The 18,993-nt window shown below is 44.8% G+C and overlaps 1 protein-coding gene across 1 annotated transcript in view; it reads right to left on the bottom strand.

Moving 5' to 3' along the window:
* Nucleotides 1-16,381, bottom strand: part of LOC136581723 (uncharacterized) — a 63,180-nt gene extending 46,799 nt beyond the window's left edge. The window contains exons 1-2 of the mRNA XM_066582347.1: nt 16,310-16,381; nt 10,718-10,816 (exon numbers count right to left, since the gene is read on the bottom strand). Coding sequence (XP_066438444.1) covers nt 10,718-10,816; nt 16,310-16,342 — 132 coding nt within the window. The 5' untranslated portion in view covers nt 16,343-16,381. The remainder of the gene's footprint in view (nt 1-10,717; nt 10,817-16,309) is intronic.
* Nucleotides 16,382-18,993: the final 2,612 nt, after the last annotated feature.

Raw genomic sequence — 18,993 nt, 5'->3', positions numbered from 1 at the left:
GCACAGGCGTATAGGGCATCGCTCGTGGGAATGAGCCCTTACGGTTTGACCCAGCTGCCGACATTTCAGCATAGTATTAATATAGCGTGTGGTCTTTGACTAATATACTTGTTTTGTGATATTATTCTTTTTCCATCTCTTTTATGGTGTATTGAATATTTTTGATGTGTATTGTATGTTGACTTACCTTTCTGCAAACTAGCTTAGTGATGTATTTAATTACCCTGATGAGTCCAGCAAACAACGGATAAATCGTGTTGGCATGCTATTCAGGGCTACAATAAAGGGTGTTATCAGTTCTCTCAAACTCATTTTACACTGAACGAGTCTCGTTTGCACGAGCCAGCGACCTCATTGCTAGCTTGTTCGCTCTAGTGCAGGCTATTTAAATAGATTCATCGCTGACTAGTTTAACAAGTATCAGTTAGTATCTTCCAATATTTACATAAGCGAATGTGAAAGACTAAAGATCAGTGTTTAAACTGAACAAGAAGTTAAGGAGCCAACAACAGTTTTTTATGCCTGCATAAAATGAATGGCGAGCGAGAAGCGAACATTTCTTGTTCGGTGTCAACGTGAGCCTGGCGACTAAATGATGAATCACTACCGTTCACTTATGCTCGCTTGAACGAGAATCCTTCAGTCTAAAAGCACCCTAAGGGACAGGTTCCAGGCAGGGTTGTCCTGGTCAAGGACAGGTGCCTTGTGATAGGCTTTTTAGCATGATAGTGCTACAGAATTAGGGACAAAAAGGGACAGTTTATCTGCCATTATCCCTTTTAATTCATTGATTCAGACCTGCCACGCAGATCAGACCTACCTCCAAGATCTCATCTTTATCTTTCTAGTTTAGTTTATGTGATCCCAGGTGATGCTGGGAGATTTCAAAACATTTAACACTCAAGGACTTACATTTACATCATGGAAGTTCTGGGTTTGTATGAAGCAGGATCAGGGGTCGCTCCATACAATGTGGGTATCGGCTGTTTCTTACAGCTGACACCCACCCGAAAAAGCTCTGATAAGCACCAATGCTCATCGCAGCTGTTAACCCTTAAAATACTGTAGTTAATTCTGAGTCCCATTGTGGTAGGGATCTTGTGGGTGATGCTGTTTGGTTGCTAAGGCAGGGCTGCCATTGCAGATGGCCTATCTTGATAGATTGCCTGTTAGATTGTGGTAAAACATAATACTATGGTATTACATCATACTGCAGGAGCAATCACACCATCTCAAGTTCTTGTCACCTATGGGGACTAAAAAAGAAAAAAAGGTAAAAAAAATGAGTTTAAAAAAAAAGAAATAATTGCGGATCCGGGGCCTCCCGGAATCCATCCAAGACCTCCAATCTACCACAACGGCTCTCTTTCAAGAACTGTGCCCTAACATACCTATAGAGAGACTAGAAATGGACCGGGTCCATAGGGCATTACTAACCCGCAAACCAGGAGGCCCCCCAAGGGATATAGTCCTAAAAATGCATTACCATCGTACAAAAGAACAAATTCTCCGAGCAGCTCGATCGGCACAAACTAAACTTCCAGGGTCACGACTACCAAATTTTCCCAGACCTGGCTCCCTCGACACTGGCAAAAAGGAGAGCCCTCAAACCCTACTTGGAGATTCTTCAACAAAAAAAGAATTCAATATAGGTGGGGGGTTTCCATTTCGCTTAACCTTCACTTTTCAAGATAAATCCCACACTGTCTTATCCACAGAAGGAGCGAGACACTGCTTCGAAGACTTGCAATTCCAACAGCCAGTCCAAGACTCCCCAAATAACTCGCAACCTACTAGATCACCAGGAGATCCGACGAGAATGATAAAGAGCCATGAGCGTTAACACAGACCTGCCTTTGAGCAGGAAGCACTACTTTTAGCCCCAAGAATCTCCTCTTAAAACATTTACCCTTAAAATGTTTGACGTCTTTTTGGACCCCCTGACAAACCGTTATGCGGCCGATGAGAGGAAGAGAGAAAGAGGACAGGCCTAACCTTTCCATCGCAACAAGACCTACCGGCAGGACTAGGACATCATCCACGGACGAGGGTTTATCTGATATCCCTACTTGTTGCTATATTGGGCCTGACATACTTTTTCTCCTTCTACTAAAACCAGACATTAATACTTGGGACAAGTAGAAAACCCGCATAGTCCAAACCACAACCCCACGAGACTTAACATTACTTTTACAGCTGCCCCTCTTGTTTTCCGAACTATATAGAAGGACTTATGCCCTCCAGAGGTGACAGCAGATCCACTACCTGAGGGTTGAGGGGATTTTGACGTCAGCCTCCTTTGGACCACACATTCAACACAAGTAAAGAAATGTAGTAGTTAACTTGAACCTTTATAAACCCCCCCCTTTTTTTCCCCCTCCGCCTTATTTCTCTTACCCCTTTTCTCCTATCTATGTATGTATATATTCATGTATGTATATATTCATATATATATATATATATATATATATATATATATATATATATATATATATATATATATATATATATATATATATATATATATATATATATATATATATATATATATATACACATTTTTTGTTTGTTTTCTTTCTTTTCCCTCTTTTCCCCTTATTCTCCTATGTAGGTATGTATAGGTTTGTGCATGTAAATAAGTAAATATAGACATATGGTTTTTTTTATTATTATTATTCCCTTTCTTTTACTCTCTCTTCCCCCCCCCCCCCCCTTGTCGGCCCTCTACCAAAGTCTCCCTCCTCCCTCCCCCCTTTTCTATACCCTTCCCCCCCACAGGAAGTCTCCTTACCAGAATTCTCTTAATTGTATTGTTATTTACAGTTCCTCTCTGGCACCTACAAGGTGTGCCGTTTCTGACAGTAGTTGCTGCTAAGTTTACATAAGCAGCTTTTCGCAGACAAGTTCATTGTCAAATGTACAATGTTATTTCACAATGTTGGCCTCTTTTTCCTTCTCCCCCTTGCCCTTCACCTCCCACATCCCCCACCCCCCTTCTCTCTCTCTCGGGAAATAGACATCAGAATATTCTCCAATTATAATAGCCCCACAAATACCCTCCCATGGATTTAAAAATAATCTCACACAACGTGCAGGGATTCAACTCCCCCAGCAAACGATCCAAAGCTTTCCGCTATTATAAAAGCATTCATGCTGATATAGTGTGCCTGCAAGAGACCCACTTCTCGGACCACTCCTCCCCGCGGTATCTTTCTCCTCATTACCCTATCTTCTTTTCGTCTACTGGACCATCTAAAACAAAAGGAGTGACGATCTGTTTTGGTCGCTCTGTCCCTTTCACTCACACCTCCACTATATCGGACCCCGAAGGCCTATCCCTAATTCTGACAGGAGTTATCCAAGATGTCCCAATCACCATAGTAGCATACTATGCCCCAAACTCCGGTCAGGTCAACTTTTTTACAAGACTACTGGAAACAGTAGAAGCCAATAAAATTGGTACAGTAATTTTGTGCGGAGATTCCAACTGTATATTAGACCCAAACCTGGACAGAAACGCAGTAACTCTCCCGACATCCCATATAAACCCACAACACTCCATTTCTCACAACTTCAAAAAGCTTATTTTACAATACCACCTTGTGGCTTCCTGGCGGGAAGTTAATCCCACTGGTAAAGATTTCACACATTACTCTGCCCCACACTCTTTATACAGAAGAATTGATCACATATTAGTACCAGCTTCATTTCTACCACAAATATCGCACTCCAAAATTCTTTCGGTTCCCTGGTCAGACCATAGCCCAGTATCAATTACATGTGATTCCTTAATGTCGAAGCCCACTAACACCTCTTGGACTATTAACGACTCATTACTAGCACATCCTGACATATTGACCTCAATAATGCCTCAACTTGAGGAATATTTTAGCCTCAACAGCCCCTCCGTTACACCCTTTATCTCCCTATGGGAAGCCCACAAGGTTGTACTTCGGGGCATATTGATCCAAATATCATCACGAGTAAAGCGAGAATATTTACAAAGACAATCAGATCTAGAGAAAAAAGTACTGCAATTAAAAGAAGTCGCTAAAAAACACCCTTCACGAGATAATGTTAGAGAGCTCATGCAAGCTAGGACAGAACTAGATTTATGTATCACGGATATAGTTGAACGAAAAATACGCTGGTCCCGACAACGATACTATATTTTAAACAAACCATCAACCCCACTAGCTTGAGGACTACGCGCAATCCCTATAATTAGCCCTTTTGTACGACTTCGCACAAAGCATGGTGCAATTACGGCAAATCCATTGACCAGAATAACTGAACTTAAACAATTCTTGTCTAAGTTATACTCCCAACCACAAAACACACCAACAGAACAAGTACATACATATCTAAGAGAAACTACATTCCCCACTCTCCCAGAGACATTCTTAGAACATTTAGCTGCAAAAATCACCCCAGAAGAGGTAAAAGATGCGATAAAAACATTAAAAGTAAACAAACGCCCGGGACCAGACGGCTTCACGGCCACATACTACAAAAAATTCTCTCCGTTTCTTCACACCCACTTAGCAAATTATTTTAACGCAATGCGAGAAGGCCAACAAGTACGACAAACCTCACTATGGGCAGCAATATCCATGATCCCCAAACCAGATAGAGACCCATTAGACAAACAAAATTACCGGCCTATATCCTTAAATTTCGACATAAAACTCCTCACAAAGATCCTAGCCACAAGACTGAATACAATCCTACCATCCATTATAGGAAAAGACCAGGTAGGCTTTGTCCCTGGCCGCCAAGCCCCAGATAGTATCCGTAGGATAACACACCTGACACATATCTGCCAAACTAGGGGCATCCCGGCAATGTTACTTTCCCTGGATGTCTACAAAGCTTTTGACACCCTGAGCTGGTCAGACCTGTTCTCAGTCTTAGAAGTTCCCTACAGAATTCTTATCTTGGCTATGAATTCTTTATAATTATCCTAAAGCCTTTGTCCGCTACAAAGGCTTTTGCTCTGCTAATTTCACTATCCAGGAGGGGCACGAGGCAGGGCTGTCCACTTTCCCCACTCCTTTTCATTTTAGCTTTAGAGCCACTAGCCATAAAAATCCGCAGCAACCCCGACATAAGAGGAATTGAACTGGCCGGAGTACATCATAAAATTAGTATGTTTGCAGACGACATCCTTGCCATAATATCATCCCCCCACATTACAATCCCTAATCTTTTGGCGGAACTGTCCAGGTTTGGGTCGATCTCCGGCTTAAAAAAATCAATTAAGCAAAATCAAAAGACTTTAACCTCACCATGCCCTCAAGCACACTCTCTCAACTGAAATCTAACTTCTCACTCCAATGGATGGGGGAGTCGCTGGACTACCTGGGAGTGCACCTGACTAACTCCTACGACCGACTGTACACACAAAACTATATACCACTCCTCCGCAAAATACGCCTATTACTAGAAAGCTGGAACCAATACCACATATCATGGATAAGAAGGGTGAACTCCCTGAAGATGTCGTTCCTTACAAGCTCCTTTATTTCTTTCGAGCTCTTCCGGTACAGGTTCCGGGGCACCTCTTGAAAACACTTCAACAGATGTCCTTACGCTTCATCTGGAATAACTCAATCCCCAGGGTATCACGTTCTACTCTACATAGGCATAGAAAGCAAGGAGGTCTGGGAACTCCACATATAACAAAATATTACCAGGCGGCCCAGGTGGCCCAATTAGCCTCCCTAAACTCCACTATAAATGCCCCCCTTTGGCTCTCCATAGAGGCCATGGAAATTCATCCCCTCACATTAGATTCTTTACTATGGATCCCCCCCGACTTATAGACCCAGCATATCTAACGCCATCATAAAACATTCCCTTAAAGTTTGGGACTCCATTAAAAATTCAGGAAACCTGATTTCTCCTCACTTACCACTCCTGCCAATCCTACGTAACCCTCTATTTCCACCAGGCCAAGATTTCCCCCCTAGCTTTCCAAAACTGGACAAATAGAGGTATCACCAAACTACACCATTTACTTTCAAAAGAGGGTGTGGCGACGTTTCCTACTCTACAAAAGAATAAGTACTTACCATCCACAGAAATATTCCGCTACCTACAATTAAAAAAATTGGTCAACTTCCCAACTGAACAACACAAAACCTCCGTACTCCCTCACCCCCTTTGAAACATACTGCCTAAAATACCCACAAGCAAAAAGCCTCATTTCCCAAATTTACTCGAACCTAGTTCATACCTATTTCCGCATACAATTACCTTATGTAACTAAATGGGAGCAGGATCTAGGGGAGGTTCTGAGCGAGGAGGAGTGGTCTCAGATATGGAGTTCTACCAACAGTGGGGCCTGCAATATACTAATGCTGGAAACCTCATACAAAGTCCTTCTACGATGGTATCTAGTCCCCACCCGAATTGCTCATGCGGTCCCCGGCTATTCAAAGAACTGCTTCCGGGGTTGCTCGTCCCCTGGTGATATGCTCCATATATGGTGGTCCTGCCCAAGGGTCAAGCGACTATGGATTAGGACATATTCTTTAATCTACTCAGTAACGTTCCACAACCTACGCAAAAATCCATGGGAGTCTCTACTGAATAAAAAAATTAAGAATATTTCCCCAAATTCCAGAAAATTAATTTCATTTATTTTCCTAGTTACAAAACAAACTATCGCTCACTCCTGGTGTAAAGCTACTCTGAATTTTTGCGAAGTTAAAAGCCGAATAAATTATCTCATAAATGAAAAACTCACTTCGATAATAGAGGATAAAAGGGATAAATTCATTAGCATCTGGACTCCCTGTATAAACTACACCTTTCACACACCGGGGGTTGAACCTGTTAATCTAAAGCCAGCATACTAAGGTCTCCGCCCCTTGAGATGTGGACCCTGAGAGAGAACCCCCCTCCCCCCCTAATCTTCCCTACATCAATTCTTTCCTACCTACATGATGAATTGGCCCTGGCCAGGCCGTTGTTTACTCTTGAGGAATCTCTTTCTCGACAACAATGAAAATGCAACGGATGTTAACATCTGATTTTTTTTTTTTTTTTAGCAAAAAATAAAAAAATGACAAACACATTGATAAAAGGCTGGTAGCCAACATATTGTAACATGATGTACAATCAATTATTAATACTGTTGTCTTTAAATGTAATACTGAAAACTCAATAAAAACTATTGTTGAAAAAAAATAAATAAATAAATAAATAAACTAAGGTAAAGTCCCCTGGTGCAAGCACCAAGTCATGACCGACTTCTAGGGTGACGTCACATTGTAACGTTTTCTTGACAGATTGTTTTTGCAGGGTGGTTTGCCATCGCCTTCCCCAGTAATCTCTTTACCCCCCAGCAAGCTGGGTACTCATTTTACCCACCTCAGAATCAGAAGGATTAAAGGCTGAGATAACCTTGAGCCGCATACCATGTGGGGATTGTACCCGCAACTCTGCATTTCTGCCGACCTAGCACTCTGCGCTATACGGGACTTAAAAAGAGGTAATAAAGGTTTAATCTACCCCCATCTTTTGCCATATTAATAACAAAAGAATCTAAATAAAATAAAAATAAAAAAACATTGGGAATCGCTGCGTCCATAAAAGTCTGCTGTATCAAAGCAAGTCCGGCCGCACACGACAGGGTCGGATTCCACAGCAGAATCTGACCCTGTGTCCTGCCAGCGAGCCCGCATACAGGTCTTTTTTTGTTCTCTTTCTGTACCGCCGGACATTGTACAGATTTTTTTTAAACTGCGTTTCTCCCATGAACTTTCCGCAATGTTAATTGCATTAGGGCTGAAAGTCAGACGGCTCTCATTGACTTCAATGGAAGCTGTCTGCGAGGAATCTGTGCAAAAACAGAACATACTGTGATTTGTTTTTCCACAAGCCAAAATCGCAATCGCTGTCTGCTGATGTGAGCGGACATGTGAATGGTCTATTTTTGCTAATGGATGCGGAATGCCACAGATCGTTCTGCGTGGGTGACCATTGTGAATTCTGCATTCCAAATCCAGCCGTGTACAGCCAATTTTAGGCCGGGCTCACACAACCGGGTGGATTCTGCAACTGTATTGCGGATAACTGTAGAGGCTCGCAGGCGGTCATGAGCAGTACGGGAGGGTTATGTTGGTTTGTATTTCCTGTGCCGTCGCTAAGGGATGTCACGGGTAACCGCAGCCCATACCGAATGTTAATTATGTATGGGATGCAGGTCGCTTGCCTCCACTGTTGTCAAAGGAGGCCGTCCATGCGGAATTCACGTTAAAATAGAGAATGCTGTGATTTTTCTTCGTACTCATGAGTGTGAAGGAAAATTCGAAAATGAATGCCTTACAATGTCTGCGTTTTACCATGAATCATCTGCAATTCCAATCCGGTCTCGTGATACTGGCCTAATTCCTTCTTTACCTTGCATGGTGAGGATAGTCAGAAAAAAAAAAAAAGAAGTGTTGGGATAATAGATGCTTGAGGGTATGCACACAAGGCTGAATGGCCCACTAGAGGATTCACGGGCACCCTGCTGGGCCAGTCTGAGCCTGGCTGAATTCCTGCCGCAAAAGACGGGTAAGTACTGCTCCGTTTGTTATTTTAAGACAGTTGGAGCAATTGCAGAAATGTATCTGGTAATCAGACAACCCCTTTAAAGGGTTATCCAGTTGTAAACTATTGATGGCCTATCTTCAAGATAGACCGCCAGTAGTAGACCAGCAGGGGTTTGTTGGCTGATCGTTACGTTTCTGCAAGAGTAATAATGACTGTCGCTAAGTTATCTCATGTAAACATGGAGTTGTACATCTTGCCTAGGAGGACCAACAATCCTACAATGGATCGTTCATCCTCATAAGCCAATTTTTGTCCCACATGAAAGAAAACGATAAAAGCGCCAATACAAACGATAGTCAATTACTGGTCATTAGATTGGACCAAGAACTTTGCTCATCTTAAAAGGAACCCAGTGATATGTAAAAGATGCAGAAGACGAACTACGCAACATTTTTAATCAAACTGTATTGCAAATATGATTGTCAGCCTAAAATACATGTATTAGGCCTCATGTCCAGGGGCGGATTTTTGCTGTAAGATCCAAAGTGGGCGTTCTGCTCTGGATTCCGCAGCAATAACCCTCCCTAGCATGCTATGGAAAATTATTTTTTAAGAACACGAGCGGAAACCAATTGCAGTTTGCACTCGTGGATAAGAAATTGCAGCACGCACCATTTTACGGTGTTCCCACACAGACGGCCCCCATTGAAGTCAATGGAAGCCGTCCAATCGGCAGCCCATCCGCAATTGACACTGCGGATAAGTCACAGATTCTGTGGGAAAAGCAAAAGTTTGAAAAAAAAAATCTGTACTGCATGTGTGCGCCAGCCGACATTTCCGCGCACATCCACAATACGAAACTTCAAAACACGGACAGGTACGCAAGATCGCCAGCCCCAGGCATATTCTGTGCGGGATTCTTCATACGGAATTCATGCGTGCTTGTGGACATGAGGCCTTAAAGTGATAAAAAATTGCCTCCCCAAAAAGCTTTTTCATACAAATTAAAGGGGTTTTCCAGGACAAAAAAAAATTAAAAAGATAAAAGCGCTTATAAAATGAAAGGAAATTGTACACTCATCGCAATGGTTCAACGTCCAGCGCTGCAGCCCCAGGGCTCGCCACGTGAAAGCCGGAAGAATCAGCAGGCAGTCAAGTGCTGTTTATTTTGCACATGATTGCACAGCCACTCACAGACTTCAGTGACGATTGAAGAATCACCGCTGAAGCCTGTGAATGTGCACGTGACTGCCTGACGCTTCTTCCTGGTTCATGCAGTAAGCACTGGTTGCAAAGCCGCCAGGATAGGAGAGTATTCAATTTCTTTTCTCATTTAAAAGCCTTTTAAAAAACGTTATGTCCCAGAACCCTCCCCTAAAGAGAAAATAGAGGATCCAAAAGCTTGCCATATGCTCAAAAGAGTCTAGTAATACGCTGAACAATTAGGTTTTACTTTATTCGTGAGGAAACGTGCTGCCATTTCTACTATATATCTAATGAAGATAGACAGGAGCACACAGAGCCTTACTAGCTGAATGTGACGGCACCCAGCAGTCCTGTGCAGACGGCCCAATAGCAGAGTTTAAGACAGCTTGAGAAGTCATACCCTCCTGCCCCTGAAACAGAACTGCATGCTGGGCAGAACAGCTGCTGAGGAAGCTCTACCAAGGACAATTTCTAGTACACCTCAGGAACAAGTCAGAAGCTTTACACTGAGGTACGCTAGCTTTAAAGAGGTATTCCAGAACTTTGCTACGATTTTTTTTTATTGATGACCGATAGGTAAGCAATAGATAACTAGCGGGGACCTGCCACTCAGATCCCAGCCGATCAGCTGATTCTCGATGCCGATGTCGCTATGGTCAGCAGAGGAAGCCAAAAACGCTGACCATAACGCAGCAATGCGAGTTGATATTGCAGGCATAGCTCTCATTGAATCTAACAGGAGCTTCACCGCAATACCAATCGAGGACGATGTGTTACACTCTGCACTTTGTTTCCTCCTCTGACCACAGAGACGCCAGGAATCAGCAGATCGTCTGGGATCCGAGCGCAAACTCCCTATCAGTCAACAATAGAAAAAGTTCAAGTTCTGGAATACATCTTTAAGCCCAATATACTGTTTTTGATTCGGAGAAAAAGATTAAAAAAAAGGAATAGATTTCTTTCTAACCTTTTTAACAATTTCTAGTAATATTGTTTGAAAGTTCTTTTGATGTCTGTCAAGTCCGGCTACAAAATCCGGGTCTTGGTCAACTGCAGGGCCAGGAGTCTATAGGAAAGAAGAGAAGAACAAGTGTAAATACATCATCCATTGTAAGAAATGTGTAAATAATGTGGTACAAGAAGAGAAGGGAAGGCCTGGAAAAAAAACTGGGAGGATTTTTTTTTTCTTCCAAATCCAGTTTTTTTTTCTCTCTTTCGGAAAAATTGAAAAAAAAAAAAAAAAGTGTGTAGAATTCCAATTATAAATAAAAATATATATGTCGTTGTATTCAAACTATGAGACATAAAAATGGCTTTGGAAAAAAAACTGTTTTTTCCCAATTTTTCTTCTAGGCCTTCCCATCTCTAGATACGACACATAACCTGTATGGTTATAAAGAGGCAAGCAGTGTAGCTCACAAGGAAGGTAGCCGCTAAGAAGAAGTAGCAGAGAAAGTGACAGCAGCAGGTAAGTGAGATGACCGGGGAAGAGGGGGTGTCCAGACCGCAAAGCAGGAAAACTGACAGCAGCGGGGAGGTGGGGCGGAATGATCTGGGAGTCAGGGACCAATAGCCAGCTGGGGGCGTTCCATATGACTGCAGCAGAACAACCCCTTGCCTCCAACCACAGTTCGGTAGAGACAAAATACACAGTACCACCAGAGGCTACCCGGCACATTTTTGCTGGGTTACCACGGGTCGGTTTACCACAGTGAAAAAAAGCGAGATGTCCACGGGATAAACACAGCTTCAAAACACTTAGGCGCGGGTTTCAGAGCGGCTTCGCCACATGCTTTTCCATTGCGGCTGGCTCTCCTATAGAGAGAAGCGAGGCCACGACTGAAATTGAAGAGAGAAAAAAAAAGAGAATTGACATGCTGCGTCCCGGGAATCCGCACCGCAGCGACAAATCTCGTCCACATGGCTGGCTAATCTTGGTATTAGCGTCCGCAGGCGGATTTGCTCCAGTGAAATTCTGGCAGGAAATTTTGCGGCAAATCCGCCCTGTGTGAACCCAGCTTTAAGCCTATTACCCACGGACGGAAATTCTGCAGCGATTATTACTGCAGAATTTCCGCTGTGGCACGCTGTCATAGGACTGCATTCGTTTATGCTGATAGCTGCAATCTGACGGCGTGAAAATCCAAACAGTAAACAAGTCACGGCATGCTCCATTACTGGGTGAACCTCGCAAAGGCTCTCACAGAAACGTCATCGCTGATGCGCCAGCTCCGATCTGCGCATGCACGGCAGCCAGCACATTGCAGAGCGGAGGAGAAGACACCAGACGGGTAAGTAATAAGTCAATGCCATGGCAAGGGGTGCATCCTGCTGTGAGATTCCAACCTGACAGTGGGCATGCGGCAATAACTTCGTGAGCTGGAAACAGCATTGATTAGCGCTGGGTTCTTTACTCAGAATGCCGGGTGTTCTTTCTCCCAAGCTCTGCTGCCGTGTATCCCCCGGCAATAGAATAATAAGTCAAAATAAATAAAAACATTTTAATTTCTCTAAAATTGCTAACAAAATCATCAGGTTAATTCATTTGTGTGGTTTTCTATGTTGTCAAGTAATCCACCAACCTCTTTCCCACCCAAAATAAATAGGAGCTGGGGAAAATGCGGGTGGCAAAAAAATTGGATTGGAAAGGGTTAATGCTCAAAAAAGAACTTGTGGGGCTTGCTTCAACCAGGAGCAGCCCTGGTGGTAAGAAAAGTCTAACATGAGACCAAAAGGGTTATTTTATGCTCTTTTACACCAAACAATTCTCGTTTGCCCAAGAGAACGAGCCGGTGACGTCATCACCAGCCCATTCACTCTTAGGCAGCCTGGTTAGACCTTCTCGTTCACTTATCGTTCAGTGCTTCACATGCTTATGTGAACCACTGAACGATTAGTGTTTAAACGAAATGAGAAGCCAACAATGATTTATGTTAGCCGAAACTGAACGACCAACAAGTGCGTGATTCTCGTTCATCATTCAGTCGCTGACTCGCTTGCTTGAGTGATTTTCTGAACGATAATCGTTTAGTCTAAACGTAGCATAAGGCAAGAGGATACATATCAATACTTTACCCATCCGAAGCTTGGAAAAGAGGAAAACGTAAAATTAGGTAAGGTAATGTTCAAGAGAACTGAAAGATAGTAATCATATGGGAAAATAATCCTTGAGAGTCTTGTAGCCAAAACAACGATCCCTTCAGGTGACCTTAAATAGGCTGTTGTGACTCCTATCTCTAATTATCTACTTGGGGGTGATTTTACCTAATTGTTTATTTCTTGGGAGATTTTGACTGACGTGATTTTTGCCAGGCAGGACGGATGGGAACTTGAGGCAATGCATCTAAATGACATAATGGCTCCCAATGAGGGATTTCCAGGGAGTTGAATGCTCAGGTAGTCATAAATATACAGAAGGTCCTTGTGAGAGCAAACTGAGAAAGCAATACAGAAATGTATTGTGTATTATTTGCTCAGGGCCAGTCAAGGTTTAAGTGTCTTCTGCTTTTTTTGAAGCAATATGGGAGTCAGATCTTGAAAAAGGAAGGCGTTATATCCCTCAAATCCTTGTGGATTTGTTTAATAATGCATTTCTTGGATTCAAAGTTGAAGAAGTGGCAAATTAAATCCCTGGGTGATTCCCTAGCCTCGGGCTTCGGTCTAAGCTGGTGTCTGGCCCAAGGTTACTATAAAAATTTGTATTTGAGTGGATGGGATGGGTCTTAAGAGCAGTTTCTGGAATTCCTCATGTACAAAAGTTGTTCCATCTCCCCCAATTGTCTTAATCTTCAATTAGCTTATATAAATTTGAGATGTGATTCTGATGAGAGGAAAACCGCTTTAGTGATGGAGGTGTTGAACTTTAGAATAGATGCTTGTACTGTTTCTAAGGATTCTATGTCCAATTTGGTGCATGTCTAGTTTGATGTCAGAAAGATCTTTCAGGACTGGGTCCCAGGCTTTGTTGATTATCTTCCTGATGACGGATCTGGAGATCGGAAGACCATCATAAGCAGAGGCTTCGTCTGCATAGCTTTCTAGGTCAGATTCTACCGTACTGGAGTTGTATTGTGTGCTTGTCAACTTTGGTGTGTTAGATCATTCTTTAACTTTACCTCCACCAACCAAATATGGGATTGACAAGGCAACTGTTTGAGTAGATCATTCAGCCAGTTGTGAATCCATCTAAGAGTGGTCACTAGAGATGAGCGAACCTACTCGGCCACGCCCCTTTTTCGCCCGAATACCGCGATTTTCGAGTACTTCTGTACTCGGGCGAAAAGATTCGGGGGCGCCGTGGGTGAGTGGGGGGTTGCAGCGGGGAGTGGGGGGGGAGAGGGTTCCCCCCTGCTACCCCCCGCCCCCGAATCTTTTCACCCGAGTACTGAAGTACTCGAAAATCGCGGCGCTCGATTGAGTAATTACTTGAAACGAGTACGTTCGCTCATCTCTAGTGGTCATCAATGGCTGCACATCCAAGTGGAAGAATGTATCCAGTGGGGTACCACAAGGCTCTGTCCTAGGCCCAGTAGTGTTCAACATTTTTATAAATGATCTGGAGGAGGGAATTGAGGGGAAACTGATCAATTTTCCTGAAGACACAAAGCTAGGAGCTCATTTTGTTTCGGACATTTTGATATAGAATATGTTTGGTTTCGAATTACAGGGCGCATACAGCGACGCTTTTGTTTGGCGTCCGCTTTGAGTCATTTTCTTTTGTATGCTTTTTTTTTTATTCTGTAATTTTTTCTTATTTATGGAACTATTTTTTTCCACCATCTACGTCCTCCATGACATCCTACAAGACCACTGGGGGACATTCATATGGACTCTTTCCCACTGTAGCTGCAGCATCCATAGGAGCTCTAGTTAGAGGGGAAAACATCCTTATGTAGTGACAATATGCACCGTCAGAGCTGATAAGGGTCTGCTAGGACTATTGAGCGCTATGTACCCAGGAACGGAGGAGGCAGGAGTGGTTAAACAATGGTGCTTGGTCATTAAGGCGTTAATAGTCCCTTCACAGGTTAACACTGTTAGCTCTGATTCATCACTTGACTCTCCTAAGGCTCAGAAAGAGCAGCTAAAAATTTCTTCCATGAGCATGACTATATTTAAGAGAAAAAAGTAGCTTAAGGATTCCACAAGCGGATATATGACGTGGAAATACATTTAAAATGTTTGTGGATGGAAGAGGATTCAGGAGTTTTTCCACGCGGATGCACGGTATATCGCGAGCCCAAGCTCAGCCTTTCCCCGCCTCCCTGCTTGGTCCCCAAACAACCTGATGTGTCCACCTGAAAACCCACAAAGCATCCACAATGCAACTGTGGATCAAATGCGTCCGTAGAGATCAACTGAGCCCATCAGCACAGAATCTGCGCTAAAACCAAGCATGATGCCATTTCATTTCCGCTAGCAGAAACTGCAAAGCAAATCCTCATGTGTGCCCAGAGCTGCGGAAGCCCATGTTTTCTTATGGGTGCATATTACTGCGGATTGTGCGCACGGGTGCCAGTCACGGATTCTGCAATTAAAATCGGCTCGCGTGCAGGCGGCCTAAGGGCGGGACAGACATTTATTAGCTATCCACAGGGCAGGTGATAAATGAGGTTCAGACAAGTGCACAATGGCAGCGTTTACACGTAACATCTATTGCTCATTTGGGGTCGTTTGAATGAATTTTGAGCAATAATCGTTGCGTGTAAATGGGCCTTTAGGGTATAATTTAATCTCCATGTCAGACAACTTTAACAAAGTACGATAAACTTGACGCACTAGATCCAATTAAGGATCGCTCTTCCCCAGCACATATAAGTACACGTTTACGGTGCATTCACAAAGCCTAGTGTGATATTAGTCCAAGAAACGGAATGCAGAAAGAAGCTCAGAGTCTCAGGACTCACCTGGTGTGGACACCTGTATGCCAGACATAGGGAGTGTGCAGCTGCCACTCCCCAGCTCCCAGTAACATGGACGCTCAGGTAGTCTGCTACTAGGCTTGTGGCAGCCGCTGATAAGAGGAGAGCAGCATGGATTTCAGGGACCCTTCGACCAAAACATGGCCCCAGGATATGCAAGCGACAGAATGAAACCAAAGAAGTATCCTGCACTCCTAGGAGCGTGCCTGAGAACTAGGACCAATATGGCCCCAATAACCAGATCCCCTCCCCCAGCCTACTGGTTATAAGTGAGCCCCTCCTTTGGCTTATGATGCATGAAGTGTCATGGAAGGCAATGGGATGTTGTCCCCCATAGAGAAGAACGAGGGATTCCTGCCCCGCCATAGAGAAGAGCAACTGTTGCTTTCTCCCCGCGTCACCCGTGTGAATTACTCCATCTAACTGCTCTGACTTCCCGCAGCACACGAGTCCCCATGTGAAGCTAACAGCCATGTGTTTATTAGACGCACTTGTGTTCTGCTCCGTGCGGGCGGACCGTGTGAAGGTGGGGAGAGGACACTGCCTTCAGACGGTGCGCACCTTGTGCACGGCGGGCAGACAGGCATGGACGCTGCCGCGCCCTTAGTAACACCGGGAGGGCTGCGCGGCCCCATTACCTCGGTATTTCCCGGGCTCTCAGCCTTCTCCATGTTTCGCTGCCAAACTACGATTCAAAATGGAAAGCGCTCACTCTCATTGGTAAAAGGAGGCACCGCTTGCGTCATGACGTCACTGCAAACGTGTCTCCTCGTTGGCTGGAGGATCCGCGTACATGCATGACGTCAGTGCACGCTGGACTCCTCCTTGGTGTCCGTATTCGCGAAGCATATTTCTGTTTTCTGCCGCACTTAAGCACCGCTGCTGATTAGAGCCACCTGATTGGCTCTTCGGCACCACGTGACTACATAGCGTGCACGCGGATTGCCTTCAGCAGCCGTGTGCACTACACACTACAGTTAAGCAGCACGGGGTTAGGGTTTAACCCCGTGCTGCTCTCTGCCTCCTCTCCGCCCCTCTGCACTATTTGCAATGAGAGGAGGCGGGGCTCAGGGCCGGGATTTAGCCGCGCCCCTGTCCCGCCTCTCCCCATTGCAAATAGTGCAGAGGGGCGGAGAGGGGGCGGGAGCTCCGTTCCTGCTCCTGGGCTCTTCCATCCTCCCACCCTGCACATGAGGACAACGTATATCGGCTTGGCGTGAAAACCGAGCCGATATACGTTTGTGTGAATGCACCCTGAGGGTGCGGGCAGACGAGCGCATAAACGGCGCGTTTTTGCGACCAAACGTATATACGTGACCATCTGAGGCAATGGTTTTGAATGTATTCGTTCACATGGGCGATTTTACGGCGCGTAAAAACGGCAATTCGAAAAAAAACGGAACATATGCGACCGAAATACGCGCCAACGCATATTCGATCGCTGAAAAGACCGTTTGCAAAGTAGGAACAAACGAAAATACGCTTTCTAGCTCTGGTCGTGATCGGTGAAAAACGATCGCTCGGGCGATTATACGTTGCGCTCGTGCGAACGTAAATACGCCTACGCTCGTCTGCCCGCACCCTGCCCGTCGTTTATGCGCTCGTGTGAACGCACCCTCAGGGTTAGGTATAAGGTTAGTGTTAGTGGTTAGGGTTAGGTATAGGTTTAGGGTTAGGGTTAGGTTTAGGTAACCCTAACCCCGTGCTACTTAAAGGGGTTGTCCCGCGCCGAAACGGGTTTTTTTTTTTTTCCAACAGCCCCCCCGTTCGGCGCGAGACATACCCGATGCACTGATTAAAAATAAAAACCACACAGTGCTTACCTGAATCCCCGCGCTCCGGTGACTTCTTACTTACCTGCTGAAGATGGCCGCCGGGATCTTCTCCCTCCGTGGACCGCCGCTCTTCTGTGCGGTCCATTGCCGATTCCAGCCTCCTGATTGGCTGGAATCGGCACGTGACGGGGCGGAGCTACCAGGAGCTGCTCTCCGGCACGAGCGGCCCCATTGAGAAAAGCAGAAGACCTGGACTGCGCAAGCGCGTCTAATCTGGCGATTAGACGCTGAAAATTAGACGGCACCATGGAGACGAGGACGCCAGCAACGGAACAGGTAAGTGAATAACTTCTGATAACTTCTGTATGGCTCATAATTATTGCACAATGTACATTACAAAGTGCATTAATATGGCCATACAGAAGTGTATAGACCCACTTGCTTTCGCGGGACAACCCCTTTAACTGTAGTGTGTAGTGCACACGGCTGCTGAAGGCGGTCCGCGTGCACGCTGTGTAGTCACGTGGTGCCGAAGAGCCAATCAGGTGGCTCTAATCAGCAGCGCTGCTTAAGTGCGGCTGAAAACAGTAATATACGCCCCGTGCGCATAGTAACTTATTCTGCAAGACTTTAGCTCTATTTGCAACCTGATTGGTTGTTTGGTGAATCAGCCAATCCAAACAACCAATCAGGTTAGGAACCAAGCAGAAGTCTTGTGGAATAAGTTAATATGTGTTCCATGCCGAATTGTGTTACTGGCCACCTACCACTGATAGTACAGAAGGCCCCTGCCCACTAGCATTTTACCTGGGGGTTAGCTGCAGTTTTATTTAGCACACAAGTCAATAGGACTTTCTAATGTTAAAAACGCATCGCACGAAGATTGCAAGTTTGTTCTTTGCAATTTTTGTGTGATGCGTTTTTAACATTAGAAAGTCCTACTGATATGTGCGTAAAAACGACGCAACACTATAGCGTGAAAAAAAACGCACATGAAAACCGCTAGTGTGCAACACCCTCATGACTGAGTCGCCGACTGCGAGAACAGCCGTTTATTCTGCGATCTAATAGGCGTTTGATTATTAAGGGCTCCTGTTCACGGATGATAGTGCATTGCATTACTCACGGCGATAATCCGGCCGCTAGTAACGCAGCGCACGCTTTCCATAACGTTGCTATGAAAAGCTCAGCGCCTTGTCCACGAGCAGAGAATCATAGCGTTTCTCCGCACTGACCCTTTCTATCAGATAGGCTCACCTCAGAGAGCTGACAGCACTCCCGCTAGCGATATTCCGCCTCAGCCGTGGACAGGGGGCCTGAGCCTAGTGTGGTGAGGCGCGGTGCATCCATCTTGCGCCCTGAAATTGTTCGACCATTATAGCGGGCTACTGCTGTACAGAATTGGAACAGCACCTTTATCTAGAAATGTAAAGTTTTGCTGATTTCTGGCAGTTGCCTCCAGTAGTAAAGATGGCCACCATGCGTTCTGTTGCCAGTGCACAGTGTAGATGACCGATGCATGGCGCAGGAATACCTTCCCACGTAGC

The sequence above is a fragment of the Eleutherodactylus coqui genome, chromosome 11 (assembly GCF_035609145.1).
Source record: "Eleutherodactylus coqui strain aEleCoq1 chromosome 11, aEleCoq1.hap1, whole genome shotgun sequence".
Classification (NCBI taxonomy): Eukaryota; Metazoa; Chordata; class Amphibia; order Anura; family Eleutherodactylidae; genus Eleutherodactylus; species Eleutherodactylus coqui.
Note: the sequence above shows the minus strand (reverse complement) of the source record. Positions and strands in the feature narration are given on the sequence as shown.